The following is a 19,748-nucleotide window of genomic DNA, read 5'->3' as shown; positions in this document are numbered from 1 at the left end:
ATATTTTGCCCGGAGCCGGAGCCGGAGCCGGAGCCGTGAAACAATGTAGCCCGGAGCCGGAGCCGGAGCCGGAGCCGTCAAAAAAGGGGGCGACTCCGGCTCCTTTTCTTTAGAGGAAACAATTATTTACCTAGTTCGGTTTGACAGTAGGGACCGTCGAGGTCTTGGTCAGTGTTCTCTACCTTCAGTGTTCGCATACACGGTTACACCTCGCCTCGCATTCAAAGCAATGCTGCCACCACCTACAAGGCGTAAAACAATGTGGTATTCAAAATAGCCTTGTTATACAAATACAGTAGCAACGTGCACCAATCCCATCGCCTTTTTTCTTCCACCCGTATTTAATTGATCGCATAGGGGGTGTACTTAGTAGAAGCCGGAGCCGGAGCCGCCGGAGCCGGAGCCGCCGGAGCCGGATCATTTTACTCGGAGCCGGAGCCGGAGCCGGAGCCGCCATGACATTTCACCCGGAGCCGGAGCCGGAGCCGGAGCCGATTTTTTTCTCCGGAGCCGGAGCCGGAGTCGGAGCCGTCTGAAATTTCCACGGCTCCGCATCCCTGTCTCATACAAAGATCTACCTGACGCTGAGCCAGTGCGCTTTCCCATGTCCAATGACAATGATGCACACATTAGTTCTATTCGATGCCACCTGAGCAGCTTCGCTGTCGCAGTGGACTACAGATTCTAAACTTCAATAAAAGGTTCTATACTTCAGTAGGTATCAAGCTTCTGAACTACACCAGTCGTGGGCGAAACAAGTCCTCCACCACGCCCCCTTGCGGACCACCGACAGGTGTCGCCCCTAACAGTGACAATGGCAGACCCCATACAACCACACCACGGCTCCCCCAGTACACTGACCGTGGCGCGGTGGGCGGCGCCGGCTCCCCCGCCGTCTCCGGGGTCGGTGACTGGGCCGAGTGCTGCTGGCGCCTCTGTTCCTCCCACTGGGCCGTAACCTCGTCCTGAACGCGCCGCTTCAGCTCCTCCACACGCCGCCGCTCGTCCTCAATCACCTGAGTACCTGCCGGAGAGGAGGAGCACGCAGCCGGTCAGCACAGTGCGGACTGTGCCGCAACGAGTGACCAACAACAAAACAACCCACACAGTATACACAAATCAAGCGAGTTGATCAAGGACAAGAAGCGAGTTGATTGTCGAACAGGAGTGCGTCAAGTGGACGCAATCAAAGTTTATCTATCTAGCAATCACATCACACAATCTACCCGGCGATCACAGTCCCGCTGGCCGCCCTGAGCAGCCGAGACACGCGCTCCCTGTAGTGACAGGTGGTGGTGCTCGGTCACCCAGCTGTCAGCTGACACAACGGGGTCGACACGGCAGTGTCACACGCTCAGGGACACTCGTCTGTCAGCGGACAGGGCGACTGTCACACGGCAGACAGGGCGACTGTCACAGGACTGTCAAGTCGACTGTCACACCGCTGCCAGGGCGGGGCGGCCTTAGTTCTGACAGACAGCGCGGAGGGGACGTAACATTGGATATATGAGACGTGTTAGCTCAGTGACTCGATGCACATTCAATCTGCAGACGTCCCGAACCAAGATCAGCTGGAAAGGGTTTGGGTCTGGGCATAGCAGACCGATTAAAAATTGCAATAGAGAAGAAAGGATAAATTTCCCAGACCGACCTGACGGGTCCTTCGCCGAAGCGGTTCGGGCAAATCCTACCGACAAACCACAGCTACTACCGTTCAACAAACAAGAACGGTAGTTCGCCAACCACATCTGGCCACAAATATGCGCTAAGTTACACACAGCTGTAAAAAGCTGCGGAGCAGGCGGCCAGACTCCCTTTGAAGTGATAATTTATAACACTGCGGTGACTTCAAAGCATCATTCTTCTTAGCAGACAGCAGAACTGCGCTAGTTACCGCAGGCATCAGCGAAAAGATTGTATCTGTACGCTTCAAAATAGCCGCTCCTTCAGTTTCGCACCAAAAACAGAGGAAACGTTAACAACACCAGGCGACACGAAGACATCAGGAATCAAAATCTTCAATTTGGGATGGCGACATGAGCAACTATTGCAAAGCACGCGCTGTCGAGATTGTCAGCCAAACCCGCTTCACGGAATAAGCTCACTTCTCACCACTGATCTCAGCCTTTCTTTGACCCACCGCACCACGATAGATTCCACCCAGCCAGTCTGGGGGAGTCTGTGCGACCGACTGGTCACGAGCCCACCATGCACGGTGACCAATACGACACGACGCACCGCGGCGGAACAGAACGGATCTGACGTCACAACTAAAACAGACTGTGATTGGCGGAGGACGGAGGTCGAGCCGGGGTGGTAATTAAATTAGTGGTTCGTGACAGGCCCCGCATGCTGAATGACCGCGATATGAGCTATACCTGGGAGGGAGGCCCAAGTTTCATGGCCACAAGAAGCCATGCGCGAAGGCATTCCAAACTTTTTAAAATACCATATAAGTTGTCGTCTGAAGGGACTAATAGGAAAGAAAACCGAACCAACATAAAACTTGTTTTTCATTACAACTTTCAGCGAGCCAATCGAGATATTCGACCTAATTAGGAAAACCTCATTTTGACCCCTGCAGAGCCGCATCGCCACGCCTCAGAAATGAAGCAAAAAGAAAATATTAAAGCCAGCATGGTGCGAGATAGCTTTTGATATCAAAGAAGATGCCTATCTTTAGAAAGCCGAGTGAGATGATGAGATCCAACGCTGAACGTAGAAACTCTAAAACCGTTAGCCTATTTGTACGTCGCTCAAACATTTAGCGAGTGGTGAATGATATTTGGCCGTCGGCGTCGTCACACTCCGTAGCTAACTACCGAAACACAACAAACTGAAGCGGTTATACTACCACAAAGATCGGGTGAGCCTGAAACCAACAGCTCCCAGCGCATACCATCCAGTCACAACGCCGGCGGGCGGCTCGGCCGCGGCGCACGGCCCGGTTCATCTCCGGCCGATTACCCTGCCGGTGCCACCCGATCTCAACCCCATCTTCAATCACCTCACGTACCGTCCGACCCGGGCGGCAGCGTGTTTACCGGCAGTCGTGGCCGCCGCCCGCTGCTCTCTCGGCGGGGGCGGGGGCGGCCGTCTCAGCCGGCGGATTAACGCAGCGGCACGGAGCCGCCCCCGCCCGCAGTGGACCCGCGCACGGCCGGCAGTAGGGTGCAGGTGGGCGGCACATGACTGGAGAACGCTACACGGGAGCGAGCCTGGGAGAGGGTAGACCTGGCGACACCCAATTTCCACCGGTCCGGAGGCACTGTCAAGAACGAGGCGACAAAGAACGAGATATGCGACAGGTGCGGCTGTAGACACTGACAAGACGCACTGAATGCAGTCAAACATCAGCATAAATCTACCAGCATTCATCACAGCTCCTCACACAATGAGCAATTGTAGCGGACATATGACTACGAGACAATGCAAGGAAATGCTTAGCTCCGTTTGGGCTACTGACGTCGAGAGCCAGGAGTGAGGACAACCACCTACCTGCCAGGCGACGGAGACCGCTGTTCTGTGGCAGCCTGGTGTCGACACCCAGCCAGTCAGCTTTGATAACGTCAGTCGGCAACATAGACGGATCTAAGCCATTTATTGAGGTGCTAAGGTTTGATAAAAGGCCTAAGCGTGTGACCGAATGCGGTGAAATATGTGCCTTTTTGCGAGACGAAGTTGTTGTTCACAGTCGACTTCCAACTCTTTCACCTCCCGTCACAAAGTAAGGTGCCGTAAATCATTGGAATCACCCAACTGTCAGTGCTGGAGGCTGAAAACGCCTGCAGAAGACTGCTCATTCGAGGACAGCCGATTGAGACTTACGAGGGCCGCTATAACTCACCCTCCCCGACTATACTCAGTCGGCCACATCAACCACTTGTCCGTGCAGGATTCCAACCCCCGACGTGACCTCGAATCTCGGCAATACCCTGCTCCGATCTTATGACAAACACTCCTTTGTTCTGATTACGACATTGCCTTGCAGACAGATAAAAATTCAGCCGCCTCGACATTTTTTAAGTGTTAATCACGTTGTCACCAACCAGGCGGCGCTCGGCTAAGCCTCGTACACAGCTCGGATACATCAGTCTGCCGCCTCAGCCGCGAACGAAACATACCGACTAGCACTGCCTGCTGTTATCAGCAGCATCACTGATCCGAACAATGTCGCTCGAATTTCTTCTGTTACAGTGCTCTAAACGGCACTAGCCGAGCAGGAGTAAAATGAGAAATGACTGACGTCATCCAGCCCGGGGAGGGGGGGGGGGCACAACACTGGCGCCGGTATGCCACCACAGCACTGGGTGGACCATGGCGTGTGGGCTTTGACATCGTACAAATCTAGTCAATGATAGTTGATAGGAGAGAGTCTGGGACTAGAATATTCCCAACGCAGGCTGACTCGCGCCAAGCACACGCACCACCACCTTCAGCCCTACCTTCCCCACCGTTCACACAACAGCACTTTGCTGAATTTCCTCCTACAACACCTCATACCACACCCGGCCGGGCTTTCCTGTTCCATGTGGCGGTCGCAGATCGAGGAAGGATATAGCGGTACAGGTCCACCGGCCGGCTGGACGGGAACAATGTGACAATGGACTGCTGGGTTGCAGGGGTGCGGCCAGGCACGGCACTGAGCACGGTCAGGCACGACTCAGAACACGCCAGAGAACAATGGTCATGACTGGACATACGGCACATGAGATGGAGAGGCGAAATGCAGTGAGATGCAGCGAGATTAACTCATCCCGAGAACGGATTAAAAGGTACGTGAATTAATGGAACAGAGCATTAGCCAGTTTGATTAAGTTAGGTGAAATATATGTATGTTTGACATAGATGTTGTCACCAAGTCACATAGCTACAGCAAGGGCAAAATGTTCATATTTGCGAGGTAATAAAGTGCACCACCGAATCATTTTTAAAACTGTGTCATAACTGTGTTTCAGTAACAACAGCATAAATCAAAACAAGAATGCCGTGTCGCAGCCAATCGCAATCAATCCTCGTTTGGCCTCCGCCCAGCGGCATGTCTCCGGCACACGCTAGACCAGAGAGCTGCCACGGCTGCGGGGGTGGCAGCACCCGCAGCTCCCTCAGCTCGACCGACAGCTCGCTAGCTCTTGCACAGCTCCCAGCTCTGTCAGGAGGAAAGAGCTCGCCACCCCAGCCAAGGCCGGGCTACCTGAGCGCATGGGCGAGGCCGTCCAAAGTCCACCCAACAACGGCCGTCTGTACTAGCTGGCTACCCCGTACCCGTGACACTAGCCTCACTTCACCTATCTCACCTGGGAACGTCATCTCACCTCTCACCGGTCAACTCACCTCACCTAGCCTCTCTCACCTCATACGGTCATCTCACCTTTCTCACCTGGTGCCGCGTCGGGCTGGCGAGCTGTCACCGTATACGTCTTCATGCCCGGCTTACAGCGGGCCGACCGCGCCCAGCCGCACAGTCCATTCCAACAAGGAGACATCGCGACTCCCGGGGTACTAACTCCCTCGGTGCAACACCAGTCACGAGGTCTCTCAACAGTCTCTCCTCGAGATCCACTGGAGTTTTCACAGCTATCACCACTCAGCCCGTCACTTTAGAAGAGCACCGGTCAGACAGGTAGTTCCTGCAGGCTGAGGCTGAGACGGCGGGGACCCGCGATGTCAGTCAGAAATCGTGTCCGACGGTCCCGGCTCACGTCACGCTCCGAACACCTGAGCACCTCCCCGTCGCGCCGCCGCCGGACCGTTCCGTGGCCGACTGCCGGCCGCCGCCCCGTCGAGCAAACACTGCTCGCTCCTCGGCCGGACCACAGCGGCGAGCACGAGCGGCGAGCGACCGCTCCAGACCGGCCAGCCGGCCACGCCCCGTTCGCCGGACCTCACGCGTCGGACCGACACAACAGGCACCGCGGCAGCAGAATGGATCGCGTATCAGGCGTACGCATAAGCGTGAATGAGGACACCAGCGCACAGCGACACAGATGATAGCCTCAAGCGACTAGCCAGTTATCCGAGAAAGTGACGGGCTCTGCCCGGCTGAAAGTACGACCGGCGACTGAGAGAAGACAGACAAGCCCACTTCCTCTCGTCACGGAATCGGACTCTGTCACACCGTTCTTCTCAGACGTCTCTCCGCTTTCTAAGCCACTCGTCACGACCGGGGGTAGGCGCGGCGGTCGGCTGGTGGAGACAGTCCCACGGGACTGTGGCCGCAGGTCTCCACGGTCGGTCGGGGGTCGGTCACACACAAACCACCGCTCTCCGAGCTGCACCGTACTGGCGAGTCAGCCCCAGCGGCGGGCGGGGGCGGGGGCGGGGGCGGCGCGCACCTCCGCCCACCTGGCGAGCACGCTGTCGGCTGGCCGCGCGGCCGCGTGTGTGCACTGTGCACTGTGCAGCCCGGACTCACTGAGAGCTGCCTCTGTGCGGACGGTGACCTTCACACAGCAAGACTTCCCGCGGCTCCGCGTCGTCCGCAGGTCGACAAACCTCCACGGCTCCACGGTATTCGCGATTGCAGAACACATGCAACTCCCAGAACATTCACGGCTATGCAGCTATAGACGGCACCTCAACTGTTCACGGGTCCACCACAACTGTCCACACATGTGCTCCCACAGGGTGACACTAACACTTGTCGACCACAGCGAAGGCTTCACGGTCCCGCAGCGGCCGTCCGACCTGCCGGCCGGCCCGGTGACACTGCGGGTCGGGCAGCAGGCGGGTCGGGTCGGATCAGCCAGCTGGCACCGCCACGCCGGCCGTCGTAAAGCACCGACCGAGTCCGCCGCCTCACCGCTCCACCGCCCACCGCCCAAGTTCACCGCTCACCGCCCGTCCATCGCACCGCCCTGCCGACCTGGTCAGCGCCCCGCGGCGGTTTCACAAACCCTGTTTATTTTTGGTGATAACCGATAGGCGAGTCGGGCCAGCCAACGAGATGCCGCCGCCGCCGGCGCCGCCACAGCCATGGCAGCCGCCAGCCGTAACAACAAATAGACGCTAAATCCGATCCCGACTCGAGGTGTGAAGCTGGCCACAATCTCGCAGAATTTCCAGGAGCAGCTGATAGGTTCCGGTCGGGAGGCTCAGCGCGCGGACGACCACCCACTTGGCAACAGCTGACCAGCCATGTCTGCTCGAGGTCCCGTCGGCGCGGCAGTGTTGATTCGGCCAATTTGCGCCCATCTGTGCGGTCACTTCCCGGGGTTGAGGAGGGTGGCACATAGTGGCCGGTGACCGCTAACGTTCAGTTCCGCCTCTGACCGACTGTGAGCCAGAGCAGACAGGCGGGCTCCGTCACAGACGGGATGACCCGCTCGGTGTCTCAGCCCTGACCCTGTCATGCCAACAGCTATAAATATAGCACCCCGGACCCATCGGTCTCAACTGTCGCGCCGCTGTCTGACAGATTCAAACACCGCATACCTGTAACACGTCACCACTATAATCCGTCTCTCTCTCTCTCTCCCTCTCTCTCTCACTCACTCACTCTCTTTTCTCCCTCTTTCTTCAGCTACCTGATACATCGCCCGCTCCCGTGTCCCTCATCACCTGTCCCATGTCACTCAGCCGGCCACGCCGTGCCCCTGACCTTGACCCTGCCACCCTCCCCCACGTCCGACCCCTTGTGTCTCTGCCCGTCTCCGTCATCCACGGCGGCTGGCCCCGTCCGTCAGCGAAGCTTGTTAGCCTCGCCTGGATGCCGGTCAGAACAGCGGGCTCCCGAATAAACGGCCCTCTCTCAGCCGTCGACAGACGCCGGTCATAGAAACGCGCTCCAGTGACGGTGGAGCGGCAAAGGCCCGTTTGTTTCCGACACTGGCGAGGACGCATGGATTGGCATTCTTTGGATGTTTTACAAATCATTAGCATAAAGATGACGCATATATGAGACATGGAGATTAATGAGGTGCCAAAGACGCCCACACACATCGTCTATGGTCCATTCATACGATGACCGTGATATTTGCATCACTTTTAAGGAAACCGGTGGTTCAGTAAGGCTGAGATATTGGCATAAGCTGGGGCTATCCCACAATCGGCCAAACAAAACAGGAGGATGTGTGCAAACTAACGGGATGGGCGAAAGCCGGCAGACGCCAAAAGGCGACATGGTGCCGGTAAGCCTCAGGGAAACACGATAATGGCAATCAAAATGGGACAACCCACACAGCGAACAATCGTTTTCACATTACGAAGAGGCTTGTGCATAGGAGCGGAGAACACGCCCGTTGCTTAGCTGAACGCTAAATATGTGTTCACGTCGTGCTCTGCTCTCGGTGCACGGAGGGAGGCGAGAAGCTCAGATTACGAGCAGCAGTAGCGCCAATGTGAACCAACATTCGCAGCCAGGGGCCAAAGAAATCAACGTAAGCCCCTCAGCATGATTAACGATACAAGAAACGGGCATCCCTACCCGTTCAACTAGAGAAACACATTAATTCCAACCATCTATGCAAAATTACTGTCTGGAAATAAGCGATGTGTGACAATGACGCCACAGCAATGCCGTTCCAAGGTAGACAAAGATCAACTCAACAGACATCATCATCCACTCCACACTGCACACAGAAAAGGACCTCTGACAAGGGACATTGAGAGTCCTCCCCCTCCCTCCCCCAGCGGGCTCGCCCGCGGACTGACCTTGTTTGGCCAGTAGCACGTGCCGGTTCCGCTCGATCTCCCGCAGAGTGGTCGATGAACGGTTGTCCACCTGGAGAAAAGAAGAGAAACACTTCAGGCTGGGGACGGCAACGTGCTTGGACGGCAACAGCTTGGAGATTCGGATACATTAGGCGAGTTCTGAAGGACCATCGTTTGACTTCGCTGATCGCTGCGCTACTAATGCACGCTTAAATGAGTGTGTAAGAATACAGCGTTTCAGGGATCAGTTCAGCGAAGAGTTCCAAAGACATGCGCTAAAAGGCAACAAGACCGATATCCAATGATTGCCATGGCTCATTCGACAGGGAAAGTGACAAATAATAGGCAAGAAACGAGGCATCAAGGCCAAATACTTGTAAAAAATAACATCACTGACTTACAACCCGTTGTATGCTTTCACAATTTCTATATAAGGGCGCGAAGCTGACTTGTTCAAAAGACAATTGTTTTAACCTTTCCTTAGGTTCCTGTTCAATGGGTTCACTACGCAACAAGCGATATCCCTTTCACCGACCACAGTACAATTAGCAGCTAATTACGGAGCCAAACAAATTCGCAAGCATCGATAGCAGGTTAGCAAATAAACGAGCAGTCTCATCGTTCATAAGTTCTGACGAATGGGCCTCACTCCAGTAATGATTTTGTAACCGTATGGGCAACTCCAAGAAAATAAGAAAAGCCACTAATGCACCCACCCCTCCCCTAAAGATGGCTAATGACGTATATGCACGCGACTTCGTACTACTATACTCGTCCTACCTTTCTAAACCATCCCTAAAGTGTCCCCGGTCCCGCAACCACCACCGACTCCCACTGCCCGGGACTCTCAGCCAGTAGCCACCCGACGCGACCACACAGCCTACCGGGGGCGTCCCACCCACAAAACACACGTCACGGTCGCGGCACGAGCACACACCGAGCAGGGCGGCGCACCGCGCTGTCAGCACTACTGTTTGTCCGTGTTATTAATGGCTGTAGCCGCGCCTGCGCAGTTGATTGTAGCCTGTTTGCAGAAGATGTCGGGGAGAATAGCTGCTGAGGTTTAGTGGACTTAATCCGGAGATTCTAGAGTTGGGATTTTGCCAGTCAAGGCTGGTTCATTGGCGGTAAGTTTTGTCCCGACCACACGGATGTGGCATTGTGCTACGTAGCCGCTAACCAGGTCCGCAAACCATCCGAGGCTGGGCAGAAAACAAATATTTGACTATCGCTTTGCGTCCTCCGGGTTGTCCGGGAAATTCCAGTTTTATTATAGACATGAGTATGACATGCATTTGTTTCTCGTTTTTAGTAATGTTAAGTCCAAGAACAATGCATGTATCACCCTAAACTTCCAGAAGGCATCCTCTCACATCTATATGACGTATGATAGGTAGAACGCTCATGACATGCGCCTGACCTAACCTTCAATGTCTTTATGACTCCACAAAAAATAAGTGGGACGCAGTCGCATCTATACTTTAAGCAAATGACTATTTAAACATTGCTCTAAAAAGTATTAAATACGACACTTCTTTCTTATAATTTCAACTGCTTCCATCTGCTCAACGTGCTGCCAAGGGCAGTAACACTGGTCAGCTCCGAATCCCCTACCGACACGACACCTCAACCCTAGTTCACCACACACCACCCAGATGTCGCAGTGACCACCACTCTCCCTCTCCCAGAACCACCGCCACCGGTCCGCGTCCCCCGCGTCTCACCTGCATGGGTGAGCTGGCCGTGACGTTCTGTATCCGCTGCAGGTCGTCCCGCGACTTCCCCAGCATGTGCAGCTGCGCCAGCCGCGACTCGATGTACTCGTTACTGGAGAACTGCGAACGTAAGGTGGATTAGATGAGTGCGCAAAGCTTGTATGGGAAGGTTTCATCAGCTGTTCGCAGCCTGTAGGCTCGTTGTTCGCTTCCTGTACATACCATACAAGCATATTTTTTTCGGCCCCCATGTAGAAATAATTGGCATACAATGTTATGCCTCAGTAGAACACAATGATTGGAACCAATCTCCAGTCCCGTTAAGCGCTCTTCTTTGACAACACCCTCCCATTACGTGCTGCAGATTCGGGTCACCTCGAGCACCCCCAGCTCCGCCGCTCCGAGCGTCTCAACCCCCTCTCACCTCCTCCTGGTCCGAGTTCTGTTCGGGCTCGTCCAGCCCGGGGTCGTCGGCCGCCTCGTCAACACCGGACTGGGACAGGCTGCTGAGGCGGCGCTGCGTCTTCCGCAGCCGGTCCCGCTCCTGTTGGAGATACACCACGCCGTCAGGGAACGGAGTCAGACACGCCGGGTATTGCAGGTGACCAAACGGTCGGGGGATCAAGTGGTTAATCTCTGCCAGCAGTGCGCAGTGGTGATCTGGCACAATTGTTGGACGATCTCCCGCCGCTGACCAAACGGTCCCCAGTTGAGAAAACATTAGCTTCTAGCAGAGCACGGTACCCACCTGACACATTTGTTTGGCGATTTCCCACCGGTGACCAAACTGTCCCTAGTTGCCTCTAGCAAAACACGCCACTGACCTGACACATTTGTTTGACGATCTCCCGTCGCTGTCGCTCCATGGCCTCTGTGTCGGACCGGATAGACTCGATCAGCCGGCGCTGCTGCTCCCGGACAGACTCCATCTCGGCACTGCAACGGAGCGAAACACAGCGTCAGGACACTCATGTACTGATTTCAGCTTAGACTCAGAACAATCATAGGCAGCTGAGTCAGTTAAACGGACCCTATGAGGAGCACACGAAGTAACGGGAATGACAAATTGCACAGGGCGCATCGAGGGTAACTTGAGGAAGGTTGGGCACGACTAAATCGATGCTATCGGTTCGCTTTCAAGCCTCCGCGTGGACGGCAAACAAATTAAAATCACCTATCAGCTCCCAAAACAATCAGCTCTATGATCCCGAACTATGGCATGCAAAATTCATAAAGCGCAAGAAATGCCACTAGGCGATCCAGCTAACACATTTTGAGAGAAATTACTTAGCCGCCAAGGCACATATCAGGTTGACAGGGAATAAATGACACGCGGACATCCACCCATGCTAAGCTCGGTGACAGTGCCTTGGCCATGGGCGTCGCAGCGTCGGGGTCTATTCAGGGGGCGGGGGCGGAACAGACAACAAATGGGAGCGCCACCGAGACAGACGGGGCCCAGCTGCAGCACCGTCACCCCGTCTGGCCGTGATCCAGGCTCCCAGCCGACCGCACCCTGCTGCGCGCCACCTCGGCTCATCACCGGCCCGTCATTCATACAGCCACCTCGTCACGTCGACTCGCGTCACATGTGTCAGTCTCGCGTCACATCTGTCACGTCACATCGTGTGGCAGCGTGTCACACCGTTGGCAGCCCGACACCACATCGTTCATCGCTCTCGCTCGGCCGGTCGCCGCGCCTAATTAACCTCTCCGCTTGGTGTCGGCGTCCACCGTCCGTTGGGTAGCGATGGACCCCATCGCAGTCACCTCGGCTCCACAGCCCCGCCGTGACCCTGGCCCCAGGTTCCGTTTGCTGTTGTTGGCCGTGGTGTGGGGTACACTGCCGACAGCTAGGGGCGTCTCGAGGTGCCGCCGGCTGAGATAGGGCGAGGTAAACACCGTCCCCGGCGCGGCTCAGACGGCCACTGCTGACGTCATCGTGACGTCAGCTGGGAGACGGCCAATGACGGACCGAGCTGGGCCGGTGTTAGGCGATGGCAAGGATGGCCAGTTATTACGGGGATGACCTGAATTGGACGAGGAAACGACTAAGTGTTCGTCTGTGAGCACTATTATGGCGAACATCCCTGATCAACCCAGCTATACCCATCTCATTTAGTGGAACTGAGGTCTCCCATTCGAATCCCCGGCCCTAACTCGATGCGACCCGTACCGTGTGTTGGCGATCCGCCGCTCCAGCTGGTGGATGACCCGCAGTGATTCCTCCTTCTCCGTCTCCCAGCCGACCTGATCCTCCATGTGGTGGAACTCCTGGTCCTCGTGCGCCTGCAGAAAGTCAACAGCCGGCGTTAGAACAGAGGATTGGGACCATCCAAAACATACCTAACAGATTACATGGGCGAAGTGCGCAGCTGTCATATGTAGACGAAGCGAAGTATGTCGCGCGACACCTCGTAACTGTCCGTCCGATCGTCCGTCTCGGGCCGGGTGTAAATATTTTGGAGGGTGCGTCAGACGTTTCAGCCATTGCTATCTGCTCGCGGCGGATCAAAGCGAGACAGCTGACTCAAACTACTCCGTAGTGACTGTTTCAATAAGCATTCCTCCCGGCGATGAAACCTCCGATAAACATCACAAACTGAACTGAAAGGTTTCGAACTCTTCTGTTCTCTTCCTTTTTTTAGGCAGGTAGAACACTCATATTTTACATAGTGAAACAGCAACGACCGCAACAACAATATTTATGGGACTGGTGAGGCACCGCCATGGCACAGCATATTTCAGGGAAACATATCTCAACGCCACTCATATACACACGAGCGTCTGATCACCATACGGCCTATCCAATAAGCGCCTGTAAGCGTCGTTGTCCAACAGACTAAGTGCGGGCGAATAAGCGTTGTTGTCCGTACCTTCCGCTCCTGTTCGACGAGTTCATGTTGGTATTTGAGTTTCTCGAGCAGCTCGGTCTCCTCGTCGGTGGTACCGCGGAACTTTTCACTGAGTAGCTCCAGCCGCTCCAGCTCCGCCTCGGCAGCCACGATCCGCGCCGCCAGCTGTGTAGAGAGGTCACGGGGTCAGCGAGAGGTCACAGGGATGTCAGAAAAGGATCACAATGGAGTCAATTTGAGTCAACGGCTGCCTAGAGCAACGGGGTCACAGATAAACTAAGTCACAGAGGTCAAAATACCATCACATGCGTCAAACAAGGGTCACTTGTCCACGTAGATCGAAAAGGTAAATCGGTCAATAGAGAGGTAAGACAGAAGTCAAAGTCGCCCTCGAGACAAACACCTAGTCGTTCGATGACAAGGGACGGATGTTGTACCAACCAAATGACACAGTAAGCAGCCGGATTGCATCTAAACCGGGCCACGTCATATTTCGACTAATATTTCAGCTGGCAAACGGAAATAATTTGTGTACCTTACAACCGATTTTGCCAGAGAAACTATCGCTTTAGCATCACCGGCTAAAAATATGTATTGGAGATGTCATGATGCAAGAGCCGGAAAGCAGATCTCGGTTGCGTAGTTATTTCCCCACCACTCCCACTTCCTGCTGAGCCACCTACCAGGGCTTGATACGGGTATGCAAACACCGACCCTACGGTGACACGTCGACAGACAGTTAAGTTGTTTGCTTTCAAAACCTCGCGGAGCCCGACACAGGATAAAGCAGCTTACATCTACCGCACCGCATGTTCGGGATGTTGAAAACGGTGTTGAGGTGTCAGCGGATTTCTCAATATTCTCTCCCACTCATTCCGTACACCCAAAATAGCCGGCGGCAATAGTTTGTTGGTTGATATTGAAAGACGCAGGGCCCAGGGGTATTGGATTATTCGCCGCATTGAAGATGTGTGCGGTGCCTAAGCCATGAGCTGAGACTGAGTGCAATGTTTCGCAGCTGCTGAACCACACCAATTAACAGACACCCGGCGCAGAGTGAACATAACAACCAGAGCGCCTGACTGACAGGCGCCGCGCCGCGCCCACCGAGCCATGCAACAACACCAGACGGAACAGACGACGTGGATTCGCCAGCCCACCGCCGGGCCTGGGCTGCGTCTCAGTGAGGTATCGCCGGCCATATTTACAACCCTGGCGCCGGTCCAGAGGACAGCTCCTGTCCAATCAATGACAAACGGTCTGCAGTTCGGGGACTGCGCCACTGCCCGGCCCGGACACTGTCCACCCGCCCACACGGACATGGCCGGGGACTCGGCGCCTCCGACGGCACAGCTACAACAACGGGCGGCGGCGTGGGACGCCACAGGTGGCTGTCGCTGAGATGGGCCGGTCCGTCAGGGGCGGAAAAGAGGAGTCGGACCGAAGGAAATCGCGAGCAAAAAATGCCTGCAGAATGCCTAGTCAGTGCTTCTCGGTACACATTAATCATGAGTTAAAAAATGATACCGAGGAAAATGCCAGGAGAAGCTCATTAGCACAAAAAATCAAACTCAGACCTAACCTTCTCATGTCACCCAGCCACCACTGAAGACGTGCTCGACATTCAATCACTCATTTACAGGAATACACAACAAACAGCAATTGCATGTCCAGGAAAACCACAACTTCCCGTCATTTACCACCACTCCGGTTCTACCTCATCACCAATCCCCGACGCTGACCGACAGCACCGTTACCTGCTCCACCTGGCTGGCGAGCGACCCCACCATGGCTGCTCTGTCTCTATCCCCGTCCGCACTCTGCCGTTGGACCGCGCACAGCACCGCCTCGAAACGTCACTGGTCTGACCGAAACTGACGGCGCGGCAGCCCGCGGCGGCGGCGGCGGCGGCGGCCCGTGTGACCGGTCAGAGCCGGCGGCACACCAAGGTCACTCAGCCGCGGCGCCGCTGACGCCCGGGCCCCCAGCTCTGTCGGCGGTCGGCCCGCGGGTGGCGCGGAGGCCGGCACCGATCGATCGTCTGTGATGCGGGCCCGCAGGGCCACGGGCGGAGGTAAGGGGGTCAGGGCAGACCGCCAGCTGCGGGTGCCACCCCGGGGGGGGGGGGGGGCGGAAACACGCCTCCGCTCACCACTCCAACGCTCACCTTAATGCGTGACATGACCGCCTCTAGCCGGGGACTGTCGCGAGCGCTTGTCAAATAGCCGGAACACGAGCACGGCGGACGGGCAAGCAGACAAGGTGTAACCAGCAGGACAGTGAAATACATCCCGGTCCACAGCACTGAGCTGGCCAACGAATGGTTCACTGCACGAGTTCCCGGGGGAGACTGGCGGCCGGTAGCCCCAGAGAATCCCTATCGCTTCCCACTTCCTGAACGCCACCCGCAGCCCCGTCCACCGCCGTGAAATACCACCAACGCCAGATTTCGCAGAAAAGTGAGAGATGTTTCGCAACGAGCGTTGCTGGGATAAAAAGAAACGTAATGTAGGTACTGGAAACACCAAAAGTTAAATGAGGAGGAACAACAAGCCGAAATAACCATAATTATTAAACGAAATTAACTCAAACGGGACAATTCATTGCTAAACGAAACGACGCATGTCGCGGTCTCGCTTTTCCTTTAAATTCCGCGTTGTTCTTCCCAGACGTCCCAGATCAGTGGCACCAGCTACCGTTCCCATTTTAGCGGACCGTTCACGGCCGTCCCAGCCGACAGGTTCAGTGCACGAGTTTACTCACTCTTGGCGCTTGGAGGGGAGCCAACAGCGAAAGAGCCGCCGGCGTCACCCGACCCCGCGCCGTCACAATTCCGTGTGCCCGCAGTTTGAGCGGAGAACGACAGGGGCACGCGGCATCGGAGCGATAGCAGTTATTGGCCGTCATTGGGACTGATTGCTACTGCTCTCAGACGCGATACCAACACACCGACGCTCAGCGATGCCCTGCTCCAGCTCAGCTGATGGGCTGCCCTGAGCTCTGACGTACGAGTGGATTAGCTCCTTGACGTATGCGGTACGCATGTATACGCTAAGCTCGATTATGACTCATACAACAACTCAGAGTGGGATTCAGTATGAGTTTGAGCAGATGTAGCTCTTTACTAAAACAACAGAGACGCCTCTGCTGCATTTGCGACCTCAGATTGCTCTTACAAGTGTCAGATTTTACCACAAGGATCTCTGTGTTACGGTGACATTGAGCTATCTCCTTTCGTTTGGTACCATTATTTTCAAACATTTTTTTCCAGTGCTCATTTATCTCTTGAGCAGCCTTATTCGTTCAGCATTTCGGTAAAAGTTTCCAAGCGTTGTCGTCAGATGTCGCCAGCTTCCTCCCGCACAGACACACCGCGCCTTGGCGCCACCTATGTATAAGTTACTGGGAACAGTGGATGAAACCCCCTAAAAGCGGCTTCACCAGCGCCACAGCAGCACCCACTCACGGTCGTCCAGCTCAACACAGTACTAGCCTGCCTACATCATAATCTGCTCAATGTCATCCACCCCAAATGCATACCACACCCATTCTATCACGTCAGATAAGGTCACTCAACTCAACCAGGGTCGTGGTACCCTCTCAAGTCTCACCCGCCTCACGCTGTACCCACCTGATCAGCCTCCTGGGTCTGAGTACCACTCTAAACCCACCCCACGCTGTACCCACCTGATCGGCCTCCTGAGTCTGCCGGCGCCGCGTCTGCTCGCGGCCCTCAATGAGCCTCCTCCCGCTCCTCTCCTGTCCCAGGCCCCTCGCTGTACCCACCTGGTCGGCCTCCTGAGTCTGCCGGCGCCGTGTCTGCTCGCGGCCCTCAATGAGCCTCCTCCCACTCCCCTCCTGTCCCAGGTCCCTCGCTGTACCCACCTGGTCGGCCTCCTGAGTCTGCCGGCGTCGTGTCTGCTCGCGGCCCTCGGTCCGGCTGGCCAGCGTCTCTCTGAGATCGGTCACCTCCTGCTCCAGGCGAGCCACCGTCTCCTGGTGGGTCTCCACCTCCCCCTCCAGCAGGGCGTGCTCCATCTCCAGCTGCGGGGTCATGTCACAGGTCAGAGGTCAGCGGGGTCGTCACGGGTCAGAGGTCAACAGAGCGTGCTCCTCTTCAGCTACCGGGGTTAGCGGGGTCAAACCAAGTCAGAGGTTATTAGGGTCGCACCGAGTCAAAGTGGACACTGGCCTCGGTTCATCGGGAGGAAAGATTAAACTGACGGTTAAAAATATGCGAATGAATATGGAAAAGTATACCGAACTTCAGTGATTAATATGCACTATACTGTAGTCATAATGCAGCATACATAATTCAGCGATGTACGCCTAACCTTGACGTTATTCGTAGTAAAACCTATCGTGCCGCGTAAAACGCACAATTACTTGTGTAGGAATACTGCACGTAAGGCCACGGAAAAGTTTATTTTAATGAATGGTGTGCCATGATACACGGGATATGGGTGTCGTTTTAAATATCCAGCAAGAAACTAACACTATGACAGTCACCTCATTGTTCGGATGCTGACCTCTGGGCTCTGACCTCATGCTAACCCCATGGCCCATACCTGATCAGCTGAACGGTTCAAGTCACAATAACTCAGCAATGCGCCCTTGGTTGGCGACCTACTGTTGCCTTGCATACATGACATGAGTTGCTACGACAGCAAAAACTGGTTGCTGGTCACATTTCGGCAAAAAGCGGTATCCAATAGTCTGTGTGACGTGTTGCAATAGCAGATGACAAAGGCAGGCATGGAGACAAAGCAACGATATATTATACTGTTTATATGTAATAGCATTTTGTGCTGTCTCAGCCTATTTCTGTGCCGGCTAAATACATATATCGACACCTTTTTTTTAAACCCCACATCTGCTCTCCCGTGAATTTCCGGGAGGCACAAAAGATCTCCTTTTAAAAGTGTCCAATCGTCCGATCCTGATCAAATATGTGTGTTCGTAGGCCTGTTCTGGTATTGCTTTATCTGCTAAGAAAGAAAAACTTGAGAAAAATCGAGTGATTGTACCTTTTTTGAAGGTCTCTAACCAACTTGTCTGAAATTCACCGGAGAATAAATGTGGGGTTTAAAAAAAGGGTGTCGATATACGGGCAGGGTTACGTCCAAACCTTCCACAATATGTCCACAGCACATGACTTTGATTCTTTATAACCAAGCACAATGATGGTGCGAGTGATGCAAATCACAGTTCGAAATGTAACGCAGAAACGGTCGCTAAAAGCCACAATCAGCAACTGCACTCTGCACTTGAATTCACCCGCCCGCATATTGTCATCTTCAGATGCTACATTGCAAAACAACTTAGCCTACATACCAACAAAACGTTGCAAAAATCGTTTTATCATGCTGTGGAGAAAAGGCAGATATATACGGCTGTCTGGCAACAACTGATGCTATTTGATAAATCTGGTCCTGGCATTCAGGAGGTGATTCAGCGCGGTCTCACACGTACAGAGTGATAGTTTGACCTTTACAAAGCGTGTGTGGAGCCGGTTTGATGATTTCAGAAAACATGCAAATGCAGCTTTCCATAGTTCGCATGCCAACATGATTCCATATGAAAGCGTTGGCACGGGGTAACTCGGGACGAACCTCGACGTTAAAAACAAGTGATATAACACCGGGTGATTTTTCAACAGTAGCTTCAACTGAGTGGATGCATTTTGAAAAGGCTATGTACATTTTGGGCCATCAAAAATGCGAGCTCCTACGAGGAACTTGCTCATGAATGCGAGCCAGAAACAAGTGAAATGCCGACAACCATATTTTGGATATCGATATTCACCCTCATGCAAATGTTCATGACATTGCGCGCCTTGTAGCGCACCGAATAAAATCAATAGGAACATCCGCTAGCAATAGACCAACAGACAGAATATACACTGGAAAAGCTAAGGAAGCCATTTTTCGCATCAGCAAATCAAAGTTAAACGAGATAAAGGCGATTTTTTCAAAGTATTCTTAGCGTAACTTTTCGCAAATGTCCTCTAATAAGGCATAAATATAGAGCATAAATGTAGTACGATGTACGATGAAGTGGAAAAAGAAGCAGCAAATATTCCCAACAGACATAAAGCGTCCTGCTTCAGAGGCACAAGACATAGGTGACCTTAGGCCGAAGCTACCCTTCACGGTGAGATCAACGGACCGAGACGGGAATGATCTAGCAAGTCACACTCCTCACAGAAGGACAGGACAGGACTGACCTGTCGGATGGCCTCCGACTCCTGGTGCTCGAGATCGAGCTTCTGTTGCCGCAGTTCTGACAGCTGCCGGTACGTCATACGCCTCTGGTCCTTCAGACGGCGGCACATCTGAGACGGCAGAGGGAAGGAGGGGTCAAACACGTACAGCTCACCAGCAGGGTTCGGGTAAAGGATGCCCGACAGCGAGCAGCACGCAGTTATACATGAATTGAATCGCTTTGAGCATAGGCGAAAGCGATTAACGACTTATGTAACACGAAACAAAATGATCATTGCATTGATGATATATCGTTCATGGTT

General features: G+C 54.3%; 1 protein-coding gene across 1 annotated transcript in view; it reads right to left on the bottom strand.

The window, feature by feature from the left end:
* Window positions 1-19,748, bottom strand: part of LOC122387525 (pleckstrin homology-like domain family B member 1) — a 67,656-nt gene that overhangs the window by 2,732 nt on the left and 45,176 nt on the right. Inside the window, exons 8-16 of the mRNA XM_043377789.1 lie at window positions 19,449-19,556; window positions 17,108-17,266; window positions 13,244-13,387; window positions 12,544-12,656; window positions 11,192-11,303; window positions 10,792-10,911; window positions 10,377-10,487; window positions 8,653-8,722; window positions 862-1,024 (exon numbers count right to left, since the gene is read on the bottom strand). Coding sequence (XP_043233724.1) covers window positions 862-1,024; window positions 8,653-8,722; window positions 10,377-10,487; window positions 10,792-10,911; window positions 11,192-11,303; window positions 12,544-12,656; window positions 13,244-13,387; window positions 17,108-17,266; window positions 19,449-19,556 — 1,100 coding nt within the window. The remainder of the gene's footprint in view (window positions 1-861; window positions 1,025-8,652; window positions 8,723-10,376; window positions 10,488-10,791; window positions 10,912-11,191; window positions 11,304-12,543; window positions 12,657-13,243; window positions 13,388-17,107; window positions 17,267-19,448; window positions 19,557-19,748) is intronic.

Source organism: Amphibalanus amphitrite, unplaced genomic scaffold, assembly GCF_019059575.1.
Source record: "Amphibalanus amphitrite isolate SeventyFive unplaced genomic scaffold, NRLGWU_Aamphi_draft 000288F_arrow, whole genome shotgun sequence".
NCBI classification, from domain to species: Eukaryota; Metazoa; Arthropoda; class Thecostraca; order Balanomorpha; family Balanidae; genus Amphibalanus; species Amphibalanus amphitrite.
Note: the sequence above shows the minus strand (reverse complement) of the source record. Positions and strands in the feature narration are given on the sequence as shown.